Source organism: Myodes glareolus, chromosome 9 (assembly GCF_982192425.1).
Source record: "Myodes glareolus chromosome 9, mMyoGla1.1, whole genome shotgun sequence".
NCBI classification, from domain to species: Eukaryota; Metazoa; Chordata; class Mammalia; order Rodentia; family Cricetidae; genus Myodes; species Myodes glareolus.
Window position 1 is genome coordinate 6,600,956 of NC_142034.1, and position 19,913 is coordinate 6,620,868.

The window sequence follows — 19,913 nt, forward strand, 5'->3', positions numbered from 1 at the left end:
GCTTAAATGCCACGATCCCTGACCCCAGGAGGATCAAAAAAGAAGAAATATTCGGAACTTAAGAGCTCTGAGAGGCTGGTTGTTTCTGCTTGGCAGGCCTGTGGAATCATCCTTACAGGCTTGAACTTGTTTGGCACAGGGTGACGGCATCCTGCGGGTGATGGGGAGGGAGGCAGACAACTCGGCCGAGGGAGGAGACTGCTGGGAAAGGGAGAAATCTGTGCTATGCCTGAGTCCTGACTTTGGCCCTCTCCTAGCCTCCTGCATTCCTCAGCTCTAGGACCCATTAGTCATCCATCCGTTTGGGTGGTGCCATGGGCTTGTTGGATAGCCAGGGGGCACCCAGCAGTGGGATCAAAGGCAGGGCAGGTGGAAAAGGTCCACAGTTATGTAGGCCCCGGCACTTACACCCTACTGTTAACTGAAAGGGCCATCACAGGGGAACTTACAGAGGGACAAGGAGAAAAACCATAGGGGGGAAGTCTCAGCTGTGCTGAGCTGTTTCCCATGGTCAACTGCAAAGATAAATGGCTTCTGTTAGTTTAGCATTTAAAGCCTAATAACGGTCAGGTCTGCGGGCATCAGGAACACGAAGGCAGAAACTATGCACTTAAATGCTGTATCTTACACTTCTGGAATTTATTTTACATTCTGATGGGTCCTCAGTTTCTTGGCACATTTCCCTCTGAGAAGTCCCCTGGCTCAGCGAGGCTGTAGAGAAGACGCACCCTATCTTGCTGAGGTAGATTTAGAACCTCAATGATGGCAGACCAGGGACTCAAGAGGGCAGCACACGGCAGGTGTGGCAGTTTGACTTGGTTCCTTTTTCCTGTCATAGCCTCTGAAGGTCATGGCCCCACCAGACAATGTAACCCCGACATTCTCATCCACACGGGCAGTCAGACCCTCGCTTACTTGTAAGTGATTTGAGCACCTGCCAGGTGGCTCTGGAGGGATCTTGATTTCATCAGGTGACATGTTTCGGACCCTTTCGGAGAAGGAGGCTGTTGAGAGAACAGAGGGGGAACTCTGGGACTACAGAGCACAAGCGCAAGTCAACCTGAGAACGGGGAGCAGGCTGTGCAGGGCATCCTGGAGAGTGTTACCTGAGCTGAGATCAAACGGTCAGAAGCCTGCCATGTGTCAACCTTGGAGAAGGGAGTTGAAGTAGAGGGACAGATGTAAACAACACGCTACAAAGCTCCAGGAAAGAGCATGTCAGGGTAGTGCTGGGGGAGAGAGAGAGGGAGGAGCCACAATCCAAAGCACGGGCCAGTTTCTACACTGTAAATTCTGCCTGGCTAGGCTTAATCTCAAATTGCCAATGTGGAAGACACTGAACTCAGGGCTGGAAGAGACACAAGTCAGCTTCAAGTACAAGCCAGGTCCAGCCTCCCACAGGCCTCTGGGAGTCACAGCTGCCTGGCCCTATCCTTCTGGTCTGGTGCTGTCCTGCTATGAGAAACTGTGTTCAGGATTCTCAATGTTTTGGGTCCCAAACAGCTTGTGCATAAAAAGGCCTGAACAAAAGGCCTGATTCTGACACGAAGAACCCCAACTCTCATGGGCAATTTGCTCAGAGAATGGCCACGACCCACCCAAGTCTTGTCTCTTCTCCTTGTGGCCTTCCCCGTAGCCTCTGGCCACCCCAGGCCCCCGAGTCCCGCTCTAGAGCACACAGACAATGGACCGTTTGTGAGAAGGGTCTGCTGTGCTCTTCTGACGTTCACTCATGAAAAGGACCATACAAAGAAGGAACAAACAGCCTAGGGTGGGGCAGGAGAAGGGAGAGACCGAAACCCACCACCAACAGCAGGCAGCAGAGCACATGTTGGAGACCTACTGCGTGCCAGGCCTTTACCTAAGCTCTTTCTCGGAGCAGCTCTCTAGGGCTGACGCACGCCTGGGTGGAGGGGCTAGAGCGGCATAGCTTTCCTGGTCCCTTCGCTAGATTTATTTATTTAAAATTTTTAATTTAAAAAATTATATGTATGTCTATATGTGGGTTCTTTGCATGTGTGAGCGCAGTAAGTGCCCTCGGAGTCTAGAGAGGGTATCAGGTCCCCTGGAGGTGGAGTATGGGGATTGTGAGCCCCTGGATATGGGTGCTGGGACCCAAATTCAGGCCCTGTCTAAGCAGAGTGGGTCAGCTACTGAGCCTCCTCTCTAGCCATGATTTTAAAATAATCTCAGATATCAAGGGATAAAAAAAGGTGTGTGTGTGTGTGAAGCACTCATTGGGGCCCAGGCTGGCTCCAGCCCAGGGCTTCAGTGACTCTCCTGCTTCAGCCTGTTGATCCATACAGCCAGGGTAGGTTAATGTTTTCTTCTGATAAGGAGATGTGAGCTCTGCTCAGTTTGCCATCACTGTGACGAATGCAGTGCTGAGTAAGACAAGGCCTCAGGTCCCAAACACTAATGATTGCTACTTCAGCTACTGCGGCTCGGGGCCTCTGAAGACTACAGAGACCAGGGGTCAGGCCTATGGCAGTCTTAGCATGCAAGCGCAGGGCTGAGTTTCAGCACCGCCGGTGGGGTTAACTGGACACACCCTCAGCACAGGCTGGGTGACACAGATCAAAGGTCCTGCTGTGGGCTCAGCAGTCTCCACAAGGGGACTTACATGCTTGTCACCCGCAATCTCCTGACTGGCCCTTGGGTGGGGCACCACCCAGTTCTGGCAGGCGTTCAAGCCAAACCCTGATTTCCTCCTTCTTCCCTGCCCTGGGATAAGTTCTAGGTCTGAGCTTGGACCACAGGGGCTAGCTGAGAGTGGAAGCAGCTGGAAAGAGCTGGCCATGGCATTTTGTGAGCATTAGTAACAAAAGCAAGAAGGCCTTAGCAGGCGCTATAGCTGGAAAGGGTATATGTGCACGTGACGGAGACAAAGAGTGCCCTTTGGCATTTGCCAGGAAAGTTTTTTAGAAAAACAGGGTGTGGCACTGTTACTGTAGCAACTCCCCACCCTCTGAGGCGTACTCGGTAGGTGGTAGAACAAGAGAAGCCCGAGGAGCAGGGGTAGAAACAAGGGGTAAATGACAAGAAAGTGACAAACTCTGGACACAGGATAAAAGTTTGCTGCACAGACTGAAGATGACTTCAGTGACTCTTTGCTAGGTTCTGGGATGACAGCTGCCCTGCATGTCTCAGAGTAGCCAGAGCCCCAAACCACTTTCTCAGGAAATCTGCTAATGAATGTGTCCACAGACACTTGAGGGCAGTGCCTCTGCCCTAGCTGCTGCTCGGCTATGCCAGGGAGGCCTGTAAAGGCGGCTGAGCTCAAAATCCAAGAAGCTTGCTGTCAGCATGAGTCAGACTGTGGATGCCTTTGTCAGAAAACATCTGCAGTATCCATGGCCACCAGGTAGGTTCCGAGCAGCAGCTGGTCCCTGGGATTCAGGACATGGCAGGGAGCAAGCAGGGTCAGCAAGCCCCACCGTGGGGTTGAGGACACCTGCAAGATACTCAATGGGCAGTAAGCACCTGAGTAACTAGGTGCACCTCCCTCCCCCGCATCAACACTGTTCCAGGACAGGCCGGCAGCTGTCGGTAGCTGTGGTACTGGAGAGACCATGAGTTGGCTTCTCGGCTCTTTGTTTGTTCTTTCAGAGGTGGGACCTACACATTCGACACCCAGGATTCAATTAAAAGGGGCTGAGTTTAGACAGAGGGGGCAGCAAACATCACATGATAATCAGAAGCCACTCTGCCACCTACCCCTCAAAGAGAAAATAGTACCACACCTATACACATGAAAGAGGGACTATGTCCCCCACAAGGGAGCAAATGAAGAAACCACATATGTCTGCTACAGTGAGAGGTTCCTTAGTCAAAACAGACCAATGAATAATGGCTATGCTCCACAGTGTGGATACTGTATCTAAAGAAGGCACTGTGTCAAGACAGAAAGCCAGGCAGGAGAATCCGGATCTGTACCACATGCTCAACTTGTGATGATTCTGCTCTCCGAAGGGACACTTGCCTGTCATTTCAGTGGAGGCAGACGAAAGAAGGCCGTGCTGCCCAGTGAGTGGAGAGCAGTTCTGTTGTTAAGCATCCTCTCACATTAGGATGGCCCTCATAACAGAGTGATCCAGCCCAAATGCCAATGGGCCCTAATTTACATAAAACTGTCAAAATAGGGCTGACCGCCCATCAAGATGACTTCTTGAGATTTACTGCTCCTGCACAGGGGAGTTAACACCGAGGACCATTAAGAAGGGTGGAGGTGACTGCTTGTAACTGATGGTTGGCAGGGCTTGCACAGCTACATGTTTATCAAAATCCACCAATGCACACTTAAACTCACAACTCTTAACTCCATGAATTGCACCTCAATAAAGCTATTTCAAACACGCACAGAGGCTGACTGTGCTAGCACTTCCTGTAATACTAGACCTTTGGAGGCTAAGGCTGAGGACAAGTCAGTCCAAAGTCAGCATGGGTGGGCCATATAGTTGCTGAGGCCAGTTTGTACTACCTACATGAATCTAAAGTCAAAACAAAGCCAGAGAAAGAGCCACGCTGGCTGTGGAACAGGCCCAGCTGATGGCTACACATCCCACTCTCTGATGCTGCTCAGATGAGTGGTTCATGGCCAGGTTTTCCTCGGAGCCCAAGCCTTGAAGTTTCTCAGTAGTGAACAGCAGACTGAAGTGGGACCCAGATGGAAGAGGCTACAGCTCCTACATTGTCTGGTCTTGTAGGCCACTGGCTCCCAATTAGATATGTACTTTGCCTCCTCTGCCCTTTAAGTTGTCATATCTCAAATCTCTCTCTCTCTCTCTCTCTTTCTCTCTCTCTCTCTCCCTCCCTCCCTCCTTTCTTGAGACAGGGTTTCTCTGTGAAAGCTGTGTTGGAATTCACTCTACAGTCCAGACTGGCCTCAAACTCACAGAGATCCACCTGCCCCTGCCTCCCAAGTGCCGGGATTAAAGGTGTGTGCCACCATCACTTGGCACCAAGTGTCATTTTCTAAAGAACAAATTCTAAGGTTTAAGAAAAACATAGGGGGCTGGAGAGATGGCTCAGTGGTTAAGAGCATTGCCTGCTCTTCCAAAGGTTCTGAGTTCAATTCCCGGCAACCACATGGTGGAAGAGCAACCAGTGCCCTTAACCCCTCTGAGGCACTGGTTGCTCTTCCAGAGGTCCTGAGTTCAATTCCCAGCAACCACATGGAGGCTCATAACTATCTAGAATGAGATCTGGTGCCCTCTTCTGGCATTCAGGCATACGGCCAGACAGAACACTGATTTCTAATTCACAGAGATGTATGTGAGTGTCTGAGAGTATGTGTGCACAAGCGCCTGCTGAGGCAGAACAGGGCACTGGGCTCCCTGAGCCTGCCGTCGGAGGAACTTGTGAGCCACCCGACACGGATGCTGGGAAAAGAACCTGGGTCCTCTGTCAAAACAGCAAGGGCTCTCATCCACTGAGCCATCTTTCCAGCCCTAACTTTTTAAAATAGGACTTAAACCGTCTATAGGAGAACCCAGGAATTAAGGCCAAGTAATTATGTTCTTGCCCAATGGGTCGAAGGAAAACAGAATGAATAATTCCTAGCACTTAGTTATGGAAAACCAGTCACTCCTCAACAACCCACAACAAATGGTACTTCGTGGGAAAGGGCAGGTGGGTGGAACCCTGGAGGAACGCTTTCAAGCCAATTTTCTGCGCTTTGAACCTCAGGGTTGGAAAGCACAAGCCCTGAATGCCGGCGCAGAGATGCAGGGGTGGGCTCTGCAGGTGTCCACTGGGAACAGAACCAGAGAGCAGGAGCACAGCAGCCAGGGAGCAGTGATGCTGGTACAGAAGGAAGGCTCTGTCCCCAAGTCCATGGCCAAACGGAGGAGCAGAATGGGTTTCTAAAAGGTTTAGGATGCTGGGGCTGCCAGAGGGAACGGAGGGAATGTGGTTTCCCACAAGTTATTCTATTCTCCAAAGTTACCAAGGGCCACATATGCCAAGGCTTAGAGCCATGTTCCTGCCTGAGGACGAGGTAAAGTGCCTGCAGAGGCCCCACGCTGACTCCCTGAGCAAAATGAATATGGCAGTGGGGACAAAGGGGACAAAGACAGAGAGGTCAGGTTCAGGGCACAAGTGGAAGCAGCAAAGACCAAGATGAGCTCCCAGCTGTGCGGGACTCTGAACTCCCCTGACAACACTGGCAACCCACCAGAGCCCAGAAAAACACACCCAGAATGCCATTCCAAAGAATGTTGCCTGGAGGTCTCACCCAGGCACCCCAGGAAATGCCCAAGGCCTTGGGAACAAGGATGCAGGGAAACCGCTTACAGCAGGGCAAGGGCTCAGAAGTGTGCACGCCCCCAGGATACTCCTGCTTACAGCAGGGAAACACACACACACACACACACACACACACACACACACACACACACGAGCTCAGAAGTGTGCATGCCCCCAGGGTACTCCTGCTTACAGTGGGACACACACACCCACACCCACGCTCAGAAGTGCGCATGTCCCCAGGGTACTCCTGCTTATAGTGGGACACACACACACAAGCTCAGAAGTGTGCAAGCTCCCAGGGTACTCACCCACTAATTCCTGGGGATCCCGCTTCTCTGCTTCTGTATTATCCTGTGGAGACAAAGAAGCACATAACGGTAAGGCTGGGCTCCCGGGCCATAGCCACTCTCGTCACCAAGACACCCGGGCTCCTTGTGGATACTAAAGGGGGAAAGAGCTGCCAGCATGCGAACTGTGAGCAGTGTTTCAAGGCTCCTGGAACCCAAGGCTCTGACCACTTCTCCCCTATCACAGCAGCTGGGAGCTCCATGACCCCCAGGAGGGACCAGCACTGAGCCATGTTGCTGAGAGCCATAGCAGTGACCATGGCCCTGCTACCTATGTGACCTGTTCCCTGCCCCTGGCTCCCCTGGGTTGGGAGAGCTTATCCGAACACATCACTAAGGACGGCTATAAGGGGAACCCCTTGGGTCACCCAACTCCCAAGAACGGTCTCCTAGGAGTTTTTTTTTTAAATTTCACTCCAAACGAACAGGGCAGACTTTATTATGAACACTAAGGGGCCACTCAAAGCCCCCTTTAGTGACTAAATGAGGTTCCCAAAGGCCCTGGCTCTCCTTGACTCACTTCTTATACTGGTTTTATATTCTGCCAAAGAAATACATACATACATACACACACACACAATTTTACACTAAAAATAAAAGTCTTAGTTCGCTGCTTCGCCTAACCAAACCATGGCTGGGAGGGTGACAGCTAGGCTACAAGTTTATGGCAGAGCAGGAAGGCTCTTGCCTCTGCTGACCCAAATGTCCTCGAACTCAGTAAGATTACTTCAATGTAACAAGGTTAGTGATCAAAATGGCAGAGGAGGAGTTCACGAAAGGTGTCAGATCTGGTTTCCGCCCCTTCCTGGTAAGAGAGGAGGTAAGACAGCAAGGTTCTGCAACAGGACCTACACGTGTGAGCAGCTGCAGAGCTGGGCCCTGGCATCGAGGAAGGAAGGGAAGGGGTGTCAAGGGTCCAAACGCCCTCCAAGTCAGCCATGGCCCTGTGACAAGATCAGACCCTCTACCTTCTTCCCCCTGATTCTGAGAGAGACCCCAATCACCTCTTCTCTGAACACTGAGACTATTCATTAAAACTGCCCTTGTAGTTTTAACAAGGTTGAAGCCAGGCTGCCTAGCAACCTGTTCCTTCACCATCCACTTCCTGCCAATCAGGTGGGCAAAGCGGGGCTGGGAGGCAGGCCTGGAGGGCTGCCACATCAAGTTCAGGTTGGAGTCATAAATCAACCGCTGTTCAGACAGTGCCAACGTTTCTGGGACCAACAACAGCTCCTTTGTAGCAGCAACGGAGGATTCGACATTAATGAGCATTTCAGTGAGCGGGCGCAGTACTAAAATTCCCTGCGTTTTTCCACTAGGAGACAGGGACACCACCAGCTGGAGCTCCTGCCTTCCCCTGCAGACAGGCCGACACAGGGGAGTCTCCAGAGTCACTAGAATGCTAATACGGTATCTAACCAAGAGTGACAGGAAGTGGGTCACATCTTTTTAAAGGGTCTGGCTAGCCTAGCTGTGCTTGCTCAGTCCTGTCTCTGGGAGAAAAGACACAACGCTGTTACAAAGGAAACTCATAGGCAGGAGCAGATTTTTCCTCTCTTGGTCCTGTGATCTATGGCTTGCAGCCTCAGCCTTTCTAAATTCATCTCTCTACCCAGCTCGGAGCTCGGAGTTACTGCATCACTTGTTCTCTGATGGAGACAGGTCCAGACATCCACGGCATGAAGGAAAGTGATGTGGAAAAGGGGACCAGTGAAGATGGAGCTCTAAAGTTCAGTGGCAGAGCGCTTGCCTAGCATACACAAACTGGAGTTTGGTCCCCAGCACTGCAAAGACAAGTAAGCAGTCAAATCCCCCACCCTGCACTGCTCCAAAGTCAGAACAATTCACAACAGATCATCTTCGAGGTAAGTTTAGTACGACGACTCCCATGGTACTGTGCAATGACCCATAAGAGCCCTAGCCACCGGTGGTGGGGTGAGCAGAACTGGGGAGGGATGGGTGTCACACCAAAGCAACGGTCCAGAGAGACAGCCTCCCACCAGCCTTGGCAGATGCTAAGAGTTCTGTGTGAATCTGAACCCAGCACCCAGGAACTATGATGATGCTGGCCATAGCACTGGGGTACAAGCGAGGAAGTCAGGGAAACACCAAACTACAAACGGCACACCCCGCCCCCCAGCACTACAAATCTGCCCTGGAAGAGACTCATCAAAAGGGGGAGTTGTGAGAACACAGGACACAAGACTCCTCTGTTCTCCTTTCCTTCCCCTAGAGCAGTGTTTCCAAATGCCCAGGGCATACTTGTTAGAACTATATAGCTCTCTCCCCCGGCTCACAATTAGCTAAAGTTAACTTAGACTGCCAGAGCTGGTCACCAGACGGTTGTCTGTATCAGCTGGGGGACCTGGAAGCTGGCAGAGACAAGAAGCCCCTCAGCCTCAGGGCTCTCTCGGCAGAGGGGAGGGGAGGGAGATGAGGATAGCAGCCCGTGGAAAGGGAGAGCGGCTCTGGACTTGATTTTTTTTTTACTTGTTTTGAATTCAATGAAGAAACAAGGAATACACAGTAAAACCCAATCCCACAGCTTTCCAAGTGAAGCTAAAGGAGAAAGGGAAGAGATGACCAGGGCTCACACGCTGAGCGTGTGTAGGTACGGTAGCACAGGCATGTGATCCCAGCATTCAGGAGGCTGAAGCAGGTCGACTTCAAATTGTAGGGTCAGCTTGGGCTTCCTAACAACATCCTTGCCTCAAATCAAAACAAAAACAAGAGCCCAGTGTGGTAGTACACACCTGGGAGTCTGAGGCAAGCAGGCAGGCAGGGTTAAATAATAAGACCCAGTCCAGAGTCTCAACAAAGAATAGTGGGACACGCTTTAATTCCAGCACCTGGGAGGCAGAGGCAGGTGGGTATTTGTGAGTTCAAGATCAGTCAGGATTACACAGAGATAGTGAGTGAGACCCTGTCTCAAAAAGACAAATAGGGAGTGGGAGGGAGAGACTGACCAGCCATTCGGAGGTGAGGACCCCTTTGTACCCCCTTCCTCTCTCTGCACTTTTCCCTGAAGCTAATGTCTCCACAGCCACAGCATGAAGTGGCTGCGGGGCTGGGAAACAGTGTTATGAAGCTGCCCGTTTGGTCCCCCCGCCAATAATTGTGATTGACACTTGCAGGTCAGTGACACAAGCCTTGCTGTCACAGCAATTACAGACCATAGAATGTGGCTCCCATGCAGAGATTACCAAAGTCTGGTCTGAGCTGACAGGCAGAGGGAGGAAGAACCATGGAGCAGGAGAAACTGCCAGGTGAGCTGAGAGAAGTTAGGCAGTGAGGAGCAGCAGGTTCTGGAGGACGGCCTCCATCGACCCTTCTGGGAAGCAGCCCCACAAGGCATCACCCCAGAGACAACTCGAGTCACAACACACAGGCTACGGCACCGTACTCTGCCAGCTAACAAGCCATGCTTTCTTCCAGGCCTCGGGAGCATTAGGTGTAGAGGAGGCACACCAGGCAGGGCACAGGGCAGCGTGCAAGGTGCAGGGCAAGCATACTGCACACTAGATGTTCCCGCTGGACAGTGAAACCTGGCACTCGGGGAGAAAGACCGAGGAAGGAGCATCTCCCACCTTATTCTTGTGGACTGTGACAGCCCTTGAAGTTACCAAGTCCTAATATGCCATCTTATGTATTGAGCAGAGTTTACTCAAAACAACAAAAAAAGGAATTAATTCTTAAAGCCAGGTGTGGTGGCTCACACCTATAATCTCAGTACTGAGGAGGCAGAGGCAGTTGGATTGCCAGTCTAGGCTGACCAAACAACACCAAAATCTCTCCCCCACAAAGAATCTTCACCATAGCCCCCAGGCTCTACCCAAGGTTTCAGCCCCTCACCCCTTTTTAATTTTTTGAGACAGGGTTTCTATGTGTAGCCCCAGCGTCCTGGAACTCGCTCTTATACACCAGGCTGGCCTCGAACTCACAGAGATCAGCTTGCCTCTGCCTCCCGAGTGCTAGGATTAAAGGTGTGTGTGTGCCACCACCGCCTGGCCTTCCTCCTCCCCTTTCTACAGACGGCCTGCTCTTTGCCCTCTCTGATCTAGAAGATGCAGTAAAGTGGAATTGAAAACCTTACTTCTTGCTCGACACCTTTTCTGCCTGTCTTGAGACAGGGTCCTGCCTATGTAGTCCAGAGCTTCTGAACTTGTGGACCGTCCTGCCTCACATCTCTGGAGTGCTGAGGTGCAGGCCTGTACCTCCGTACCCAGCCCTACAGCCTCTTTCTTGCCATTCATCCGAATGCTCTTAAATCCTGAGACAAAGGGGGGAAAAACGCACAATTAAGTTGGGTGTGGTGGCACTTGCCAGAAGTCCCACCTACACTGAGAGGCTGGTCACTTGCTCAGGAGTGAGGCCAGTCTAGGTAACTAGCAAAATCCTGCCTCAAAATAAACATACAAATAAAGACCAAATCCACAAACAACAAGACAATTGCTGACAGCTAGCTCACTTACGCATTCTATAAATAATCTGCTGAAGATTTATTATGTCACAGACAAAGGGCTAAGCACCGAGGCTGAAATAAGAAAATTTAATCCCAGGGAACAATTTTCGGTTTTATGTTAAGTCCTTTAACGAATGATCTCATTAGCCCAGCAAAGTATGTTCTGAACTACAAGCTCACACTGCTCTCCAGGACAGATACATCACCTCAGGAACCCTCCCTGAGGGCATCAGAATGGCCATCGGCAGGGCTCTCTGTCTGTGTGGGGCACACACCTGTAATCACACTTGGGAGGCAGAGGCAAGAGAGCCAGGAATTCAAGGCCAATCTGAGCTGCAAGAGGCCTTGTCTCAATCCTCTCCCTACTCCTCCCTGAACAGCTCCCCCTCAATGCCACGAATGGGGTACGCAGAGGACAGCCTGGCGACTTATGAAGTCACAACAGTCTGTGCCGTGTGGGAACATAACCCACGTGGTGGTCCAGAGGCCGGCTCCCACACAAGCATGTCTAGAGAAACGCCCAGGACAGGGGGCTCGCATGGGCGCAAGGCCCAGTCAGGGATGGAAACAGCGCACTTAGCAGGAAAATGGGCGGAAGTTGGCGGGGCCATTGTGGATGTACTGGAGTTGCCTTCATTCCCAGACAGCTCAGACAGGAAGGCTCAACTCACCAACTAGCGCCAGAGGAGGCTTCCACAGGAAGGGTTAAAGAGTTTGCCAAAACAAATTAAGCCAGCCCCAGCTTGGCCTTGCAGTCTGAAGAAAAAGCAGGGAAGGGGAAGGAAATGGCTTCTTTCTCTACTGAAAAACCCAATTAAAACAAAGCTGTAATGTATGGATCCACACAAAGCCTGTTGAAACCAGCCAGGCTTGAATGTGAAGTCAAAGTCTGGTCAAAAGCCATTCATTTCCAATGGGGAGAGTTTTGGTACCTGACTATTCCAAGTATCACCCAGACTTGACAGGGAGGCAGGACTTTGTTGTTTCTTGGAATGTGCCAAGGGTGGCCCTCTTCCTGGTCCCTGGAGCTGTACAGGTGCTACCTTATACCATGGACCCACACCCAGCCCTTGGGGGCGGAGCTATACAACACTTTTCCTTCAAGGCTACCATAAGGACAGGGTCTCTGGGCTTTAAGCTGGTAGCTCTGGGGTCTGAAAGAGGCTGGAGCTACAAGGGTGAAGAGAACTGCCAGGCTGAGAGTGGGAAACTAAGTCTCGGCCATCAGGCACAAAGCATTGTAGCCCAGGCCACCGATAGCTGAGGAAACAGAGTAACAGGAAACACACTTGAGAACTCAGAATGATGGAACTCAAAGCAAACTGGTTATCAGGTATTGGCAGGAAGGGGATTCATTACTCTGGAGACCAGAGGAAGCCTGATATCTTATGGTGTGGGAGAAATTTCCCAACTCAAAATTTAGGAATACAGATGGTCACAGTGGGCAACCCTAGCAGTTGAGAGGCAGAGGCAGGAGGATCTCTGTGAGTCAGAGGCCAGCCCCATCTATAAAGCAAGCTCCAAGGCAGCTAGGACCACAAAAAGAAAAAAGGAAACAAACAAAACAAAAAAATAAATTAGTGAAACCCTTCCAAAACTCAAAAATCACACAGGCAGTTGCACTGCAAGGGGCAAGGGTAAAACAAGAGAAGGGCGGTAGGGAGTGCTGGGTTCCTAGGACAGGCGATTTTCTGCAGCATGTAATTTCAAGACGAATCCCATCTGGGAAAGGAGGGGCCAGCCACACCTCACTTAGCAATCTATGGCATCTGGCCCCGAAAGGATGGAGGTATGTTGGGGCTTGCATGGCTGATGGGGGGCAGACAGGCGTGCAGCGGCTTCTTCCTGGCTGCAGAACCACAGGAGAGGGGTGGGGCTCCCAGGAGTCTCTGCTTCAGTACACCCGGAGCAAGGGCAGCCAGGAAGGGTGCTCTGGCAGTGTGAGAAGCCAAGAGGATCAGAAGAAATCACCTGGAGTCTGCAGCACCCTCTGAGTAAAGTGTGAGTAGGCCTGAACGGAAGGGCTGGTCCTGGAGACTTTATCAGCAAACGTCCGGTGATGCCCTGACCTTGGCTAGAGACTTCCTGAGGACTGAGAGGAAAGCCCACCACATCCCAACCCCTGCTTGAACTCTCCTCAGTTTGGGGGTGAACAACTATGTGGGTTTCAACAGGTGGAGCGTCAGGGGCTTTACTCCTGATCTGTGTAAGGAACACAGAGGCTCCCCTCCCGAGAGCCTGCAGGGTCAGCACTTTATCTACAACATGTGCAGTAACGCAGTCAGGTCTGGTTGCACAGCTGTTGACTGGTACACACGCTGAAGAACATGCGCACAAGGGAGGGACAGCATGGAAATGTGCGATGCTCACAGGAGCTGCTGTCACAATTTCCACAGTGGTTTTTTCTTTTTCTTTTTTCTTTTTTTTAAAAGATTTATTTTATTACTATGTATATAGTATTCTGCCCGCATTATGTTTGCATGCTAGAAGAGGGCACCAGATCTCATTACAGATGGTTTTGAGCCACCATGTGGTTCCTGGGAATTGAACTCAGGACCTCTGGAAGAACAGCCAGTGCTCTTAACCTCTGAGCTATTTCTCCAGCCCCAGTTTTCTTTTAAAATTTACTTTTATTTGATTTGCATGAGTACTTTGTCTGCATGTATGTGTACCAACTATGTACAGGAGCCTGCAGGTGCATCAGCTCTCCTGGAACTGGATTTACAGACATGCAGTTGTGAGTGCTGCAAGGCAGCCAGTGCTCTTAACCACTGAGCCATCTCTCCAGCCCTCTCTTTTCTTTTCTTTTTTTTTTTTAAAAGATTTATTTATTTATTATGTGTATACAGTATTCTCAGTATTCTGTCTGCATGTATGCCTGCAGGCCAAAAGAGGGCACCAGATCTCATTACAGATGGTTGTGAGCCACCATGTGGTTACTGGGAATTGAACTCAGGACCTCTGGAAGAGCATGCAGTGCCCTTAACGGCTGAGTCATCTCTCCAGCCCTCTCCTTTCTTTTCTTGAATGCAGAGTCTCACACGGTAGCCCAGGCTGGCCTGCCTCAGCACTGGAATTACTACCATGTGAGTCATGACATCCAGTTTCCTTTTTAAATAATTTCTTTTTTCTATTTTTGGTTTTTCGAGACAGGGTTTCTCTGTGTAGCTCTGGCCGTCATGGAACTCACTCTGTAGACCAGGCTGGTCTTGAAATCATAGATATCCACCTGCCTCTGTCACCACCACGTGGCTTTAAATTATTTAGAAATGTTTTGGAATGCATACGTACACAGGTTTACTGCTTTATTTAGCATACAATTCTGGTTTTTGTTTTTAAAATTTTTAAGTTTAAGGTTGTTTCTTTGCTTGAGATAGTGTCTCACTGTAGACCAGGCTGACCTGTAATTTATCATTCGGTCCAAGTTGGCCCCTTATTCATGGCAACCCTTTGGTGTCAACCTCCCGAGAGCTGGGTTACAGCCTTGAGCCACCATGCTCTACTGTCACACATATTTAAGGTCGAAGTCGCTTGCTTTCCTATTGTGAGTTCTTAGTTCTCAGGGCTGACTAAAAGCACACAAATAGCCTGTTTCCAAGCCAGGCACAGGGGTGCACGCCTTTATCCCAGCACTTGGGCAGGACGGGGCAGAGGCAGGCGGATCTCATTGAGTTAAGCCAGCCTTGTCTACAAAGTGAGTTCCAGGACAGCTACGGCTACATAGTAAGACCCCGTCTTAGAAACACAAACAAGACAGAACAACCCAAACGGCCTGTTTTCAACGAGAGGCAAATGGCCCAGGGTCACATCTGATTACCCTCCACCACTATCACCTTCATTTTAGACTTCAGAGCCCTGGGTGGTACAGCAAGCACACCTCGAGCCGAGCCAGGAAAACCTTTAGCTCTGCATAGAGCCTGCACAAGCCAACAGACTGCAGTCTCTGCCGGTGTGGTTGACAGAGAATACAGATTTTGTCTGTGCTGCTGTCCCAGAGTGATGCCGGCGCTTCCTTGCTCTTCCCAAGGTTGTCAACAATATATTCCTGGGAAATGAGCTCCTTAGGCAGCTTTCACTTTGTAGGTCGTTCATTCAGACACCTCAAAAGACCAACAGTGAGCGGCAGGAGAGAGGGCTCGGCGGTTAAGAGCAAGTACTACTCTCAAAGGACCAGAGTTTGAGCTCCAGCACCCAAGCCAGGCAGCTCACAACTGTCTGTGATGTCATATACCCACCCCACAATTATATTTAAAAATATAACTTGAAGTAACATTACTTATTAGCACTGACGTGGGAAAGGAGGAAGAATGAAGAATTACTGAGGGAGGTCTGCCCAGTACAAGTCTATCTACAGGGAGTCTCAAGTACACGCAGTAACAGGGAGCCCCAGACCACTTCGGGGTGGAGGCAGAGAACCATTCACACGGCTGAGCTGGGCCTCCGGAGGGACTCACCCTCAGTCCAGCATGAATACTATCTCCCAGTGCAGTTTCCAGCCTGTGTATCGGAGCACACAGAATGGCCACAGGACACCTAGAGCTCACACGGGAAGCACTTGACATCTCCCAGATACCTCACACACACGTGTGTTTTCCAAGTACACAAGTAGCAACTGTACTGTGAGAACAGTAGTGTTTGATATCGCAGCTAATTCCTTCAGACAGGAACCACACGGCACTTCTTTACCCTGGGAGCTATGCGGACAAAACTAGGCCCATGGTCAGTGACCCGAGAACCACGACCTACAGGATGCGTCCGCCCCATGTCACGTCGCTCAGCTGCGCTGCAAAGGCATCTTGACATGGCCCTGACTGCTCCATTTTGCTCAGAGAAGCGCTCTCACCCCATCCCGACCCCGCGCCTCCTGAGATGGTCCCGATGGGCTGGGTAAGGTGATAGGTGTGTGCCCGGGCTCCACAGCTGAACGGAAGCCAAGCTGGGGCACTGCCCAGGCCATCTAGTTACAAGACTGTTACCTACTCCCCTGTCAATCTTGTTAATTTTAGTCGTCTGACAGGGTCTGACAGTGGAGTTCCCACTGGCCTGCAATTAAAAGATCCCCCAGCCTCTGCAGGAACTAACGTGTGTGCCATCATGTCCTGCCGAATCTTTTCTTTTTTAGGCAAAGTTTGACTAATTTGGCCTTAAATTTGGGACTCTCCAGCCTTAGCCTTCAAAGTTAGTCACCACACCCAGCTTGGCTCTCAGCATTTTAAGAATATTTTCTTTTGATTTAGCTGGGATCATACACACCTCTTCCAAAAATGCCACAAAAATTTCTCCTACTCCGTGGTAGCTCCTAGAAAGGCCAGGATTCTTTCCCTAGCACAGAGCCTAGACCAAAGACCTCAGGGAGCTAGCAAACGCAGGCCCTCCCCGAAAGCTGGCAGCAGGCCGCCTCATCTTTCTCATTTCAGGCTATCTATCCCTGTTTGTTTTCAACAGAAGGGCGTGCCAGGGACAGCGAGTGGAAATACCTCTATCCACAGGAGCAGGAGAGGAGGGGAACATCAACACGGGGAAATGCTCCAGAGCAACGGAGCAAAGCTGGACAGAAGAGCGGCACGGGGGGGGGGGCACTCATGTACCGAGAGCAAACGGAGAGAGGACACACTGGAGCCATCAGGTGCCCCTGAAGTGCAGTGCTTTGGCCAGAGACAACAGAGAGCTCTTGACTATGGGATGGCAAGTCTCGTCCATGTTGCTTTGTGCTGGTTCAGGTTCACACCTGGCTGCCGCTGCCCTTTCCTCCCAACTTTCACACAGCAAACACGACCACCTGCTCTGCCCAAGCAGAGGTCAGAGGTAGCAGCCTAGTGTCTCCTCCACAGTCCTCCACCTTACTTTCCAAGATGAGGCCCTTCACTGAACCTGGAGCCCACCAGCTGCCTAGACTGATTGGCCAAAGGGCCCTACGGCTGCTGTTTCCATCCTGCCCCAGTGCTGGGGTCACAGATGCGAGAGACTGCATCTCAGCTGGAAGATTGGTTTTCTTTTTTTCCTTTTGGGTTTTTGAGACAGGGTTACTCTCTAGCTTTGGAGCCTGTTCTGGAACTCTAGACCAGAACTCACAAGGATCCACCTGCCTTTGCCTCCTGAGAGCTGGGGTTAAAGGTGTGCACCACCGCCGCCTGGCCTCACTTGGAACTTCTGAGATATCAATATAGACAATGAGCAGAAGTTCGCTGGAGCCTGCATTTTCATTTGTGTCGTAAAGCCAAAATGTGCTGAGAGCCCCACAGAATAAGCTAAAAGTGCAAAGGAGAGCGCCATCTAGTGGATAGAAACCACGACAGCAACTCATCAGCTAAACAAGACACAACTAAAGATCCGCCCCAGCAGCAGGTCCTTCTGTGAGAATTCTTCAAATCAAAAGCTTAGAACAACAAACTCTCTCATGTAAATTTTAATAAAAACAAATCCAACAGAATGGGAAAGATGGCTCAGAGGTTAAAAAGAACTTGTTTTTGCAGAGGACTGGAGTTCAATTCTCAGTATCCGCACGACAGCTCACAGCCAACTGTAACTCCAGCTCCAGAACTAGACACCTCTTCCGGCATCAGTGGGCACCCACCCATAGAGATCGTGTGTGTGTGTGTGTGTGTGCGTGTGTGTGTGTAAAATATAAATAAGTCTAAACACAATAAACCTGAGATGTATCAAAAAAGAGCTCTGCCTGAAGACAGTCTGACGTCAGCCCAAGCGGGACGACAGCAGGGGCAGGAATACTGTGAAGTCACAGGGTACAGACAGTTTCTGGTCTTTGAGGATGACACCTGAAGGGGGGGCCTCTGATAGCCACTGGAGAGGGCAGGACACCCCGAGCTGATTGGCTCTCTCTGATGAGCTATCCATGGTTACCCTCCAAAGAACTGAATCGAGTTGCTCTGCGGCTGAATCCTGTGTTCTGCATCACACCCACTAATGTTTCCATGAAAACTCACTTCACGGCAAGATTTGAAATTCAAATGATTGAATGGGATGCAGTATTGGCATTTGAAGGGGGGAAGACCCACTTTACTTATTTACTTAAAAGATTTATTTATTTATGTATACATATGTTTTGTCTGCCCATCAGAAGAGGGCATTGTAACCCATGGGATTAGTTAAAGATGGTTGTGAGCTACCATGTGGGTGCTGGGAATTGAAATCAGGACCTCTGGATTAACCACTGAGCCACCTCTCTGGCCCCAGCATACAATATTGTCAAAGAATGAGTCTACAGCTTTTCCTTTGTGGGTCTCACTATATAGGTCGGGCTGACCTTCAACTCAAAGAGACCCACCTGCCTATACCTCCTCAGTGCTGTTATTTTGTTTGAGACAGGATCTTACCCTGTAGCCCAGGCTGGCCCAGGCATCATCTCTGTAGCCCAGGCTGGCCTCAAACTCCCCAGTCTTCTCAATTCAACCTTCCAAGTGCTAGGGTTGTAAGAATGAGCCACCAGGTCCAGCTAAGAACAAAGACTACATTAGAAGTTTTTCCAACTTTGATGTGGGAATGAGAAAGGGGAAGACACACAATCTTCCCAAGTTTCTCTTTCTCCGTGTGTGTCTGTGTCCTGTTCTTTATGAACTGCTCTTACAGAAAGCAGTCTTTCGAGTTTCACTGGGGTCCCTCTCTCACAAATCTTTCCGCAAGGGTTTGCTGGTGGGATCACAGGGGTGACAAGTGCATGCCAACTTCTCCAGGTGGCCTTCGGTCTTGAGCCACAGTCTGCCCCATAGCCTCCTGCCTGAGTTTTTACTCTGCAGAGAAAAGTAGTTTGCACCTAGTTTCTGGGTCCACACTGCCTACTCTTGCATGCTGGTGCCCAAACTTGCTTCCTTGGTAAGATACGTTATCTAAGTCCTCTGCAGACTCTGCCAATGGTTATGCAGCCGTATCCAAAGGCAGAATCCATCCCACTATGGAATGGCTCAAGCTATCTTTTCAGATACTATTGGCCCTTCATATATACAGGTTTCACATCTATGAATTCAAGCAACACTTGAGTTGATTCCTCCCCCCAAGATAGGGTTTCTCTGTAGCTTTTGGAGCCTGTCCTGGAGCTAGCTCTTATAGACCAGGCTAGCCTCAAACTCACAGAGATCTGCCTGCCTCTGCCTCCTGAGTGCTGGGATTAAAGGCGTGCGCCACCACCGTCCAGCAAAATTGCATTTGTGTTGAATGAGAGTAGATTTTTATCATTTTTTGAACAATGATTTACACTGTACCAGGTAGCGCAAGTAGATTTAGATGCTCTGAGACCAGCAGGATTCACATAAATTATATGCAAATATACCACTTTCAATAAAGTCTGTGAGAAGCTATGGATTTGGGTATCTATAGGGTATGAAGGTGAGGTGTCCTGGAACCCTGACACCCACAGATGAGAGACTACTGCTTTATGTCACAACCAGGCACACTTCCTAAATCTCACAACGCCATCTTGAAGGTCTTGGCTGGTCTCAGGGCAGTTTGCAACTGTGAAACATGGGATTATTCTTTTGATTCTGCAAAAAGTACATTTCCAATGCCCAATGCACAGCAAACAGCTGGGTCTTCATTACCACAGGCTCGCTAAGGACTGTGACAAGAACCAACCACTGTTAATTACTCTCAACCGCTACTGGACAGACCTATGAGAAGGAACAGGGATGCTTTCAAAAAGACCATTCTGATGTTTGTCCGAGAGTAGAAGGGCACATCCCTGGGAAGATGAGGGCCGGACTCAACTCTGGCAAGGCCTCAGGTTGATCCCACCCTCTCAGAGCCCTCTGAGAGGTACCACAAAAGACAAAGGAGCCCTACGCCTTGACTCTAGAAACACTCCCTCACTGACCTCACAGCCCACACTAGTTGCAGAGTGTGCA

The 19,913-nt window shown here is 50.3% G+C and overlaps 1 protein-coding gene across 2 annotated transcripts in view; it reads right to left on the reverse strand.

The window, feature by feature from the left end:
• The window catches only part of Sap30bp (SAP30 binding protein), a 31,250-nt gene that overhangs the window by 6,377 nt on the left and 4,960 nt on the right, over positions 1-19,913 (reverse strand). For both annotated transcript variants that reach the window (XM_048451989.3, XM_048451988.3), the window contains 2 exons: positions 6,558-6,600; positions 916-1,004 (listed from right to left, as the gene is read on the reverse strand). In XM_048451989.3, the coding sequence (XP_048307946.1) occupies positions 916-1,004; positions 6,558-6,600 (132 nt within the window). The remainder of the gene's footprint in view (positions 1-915; positions 1,005-6,557; positions 6,601-19,913) is intronic.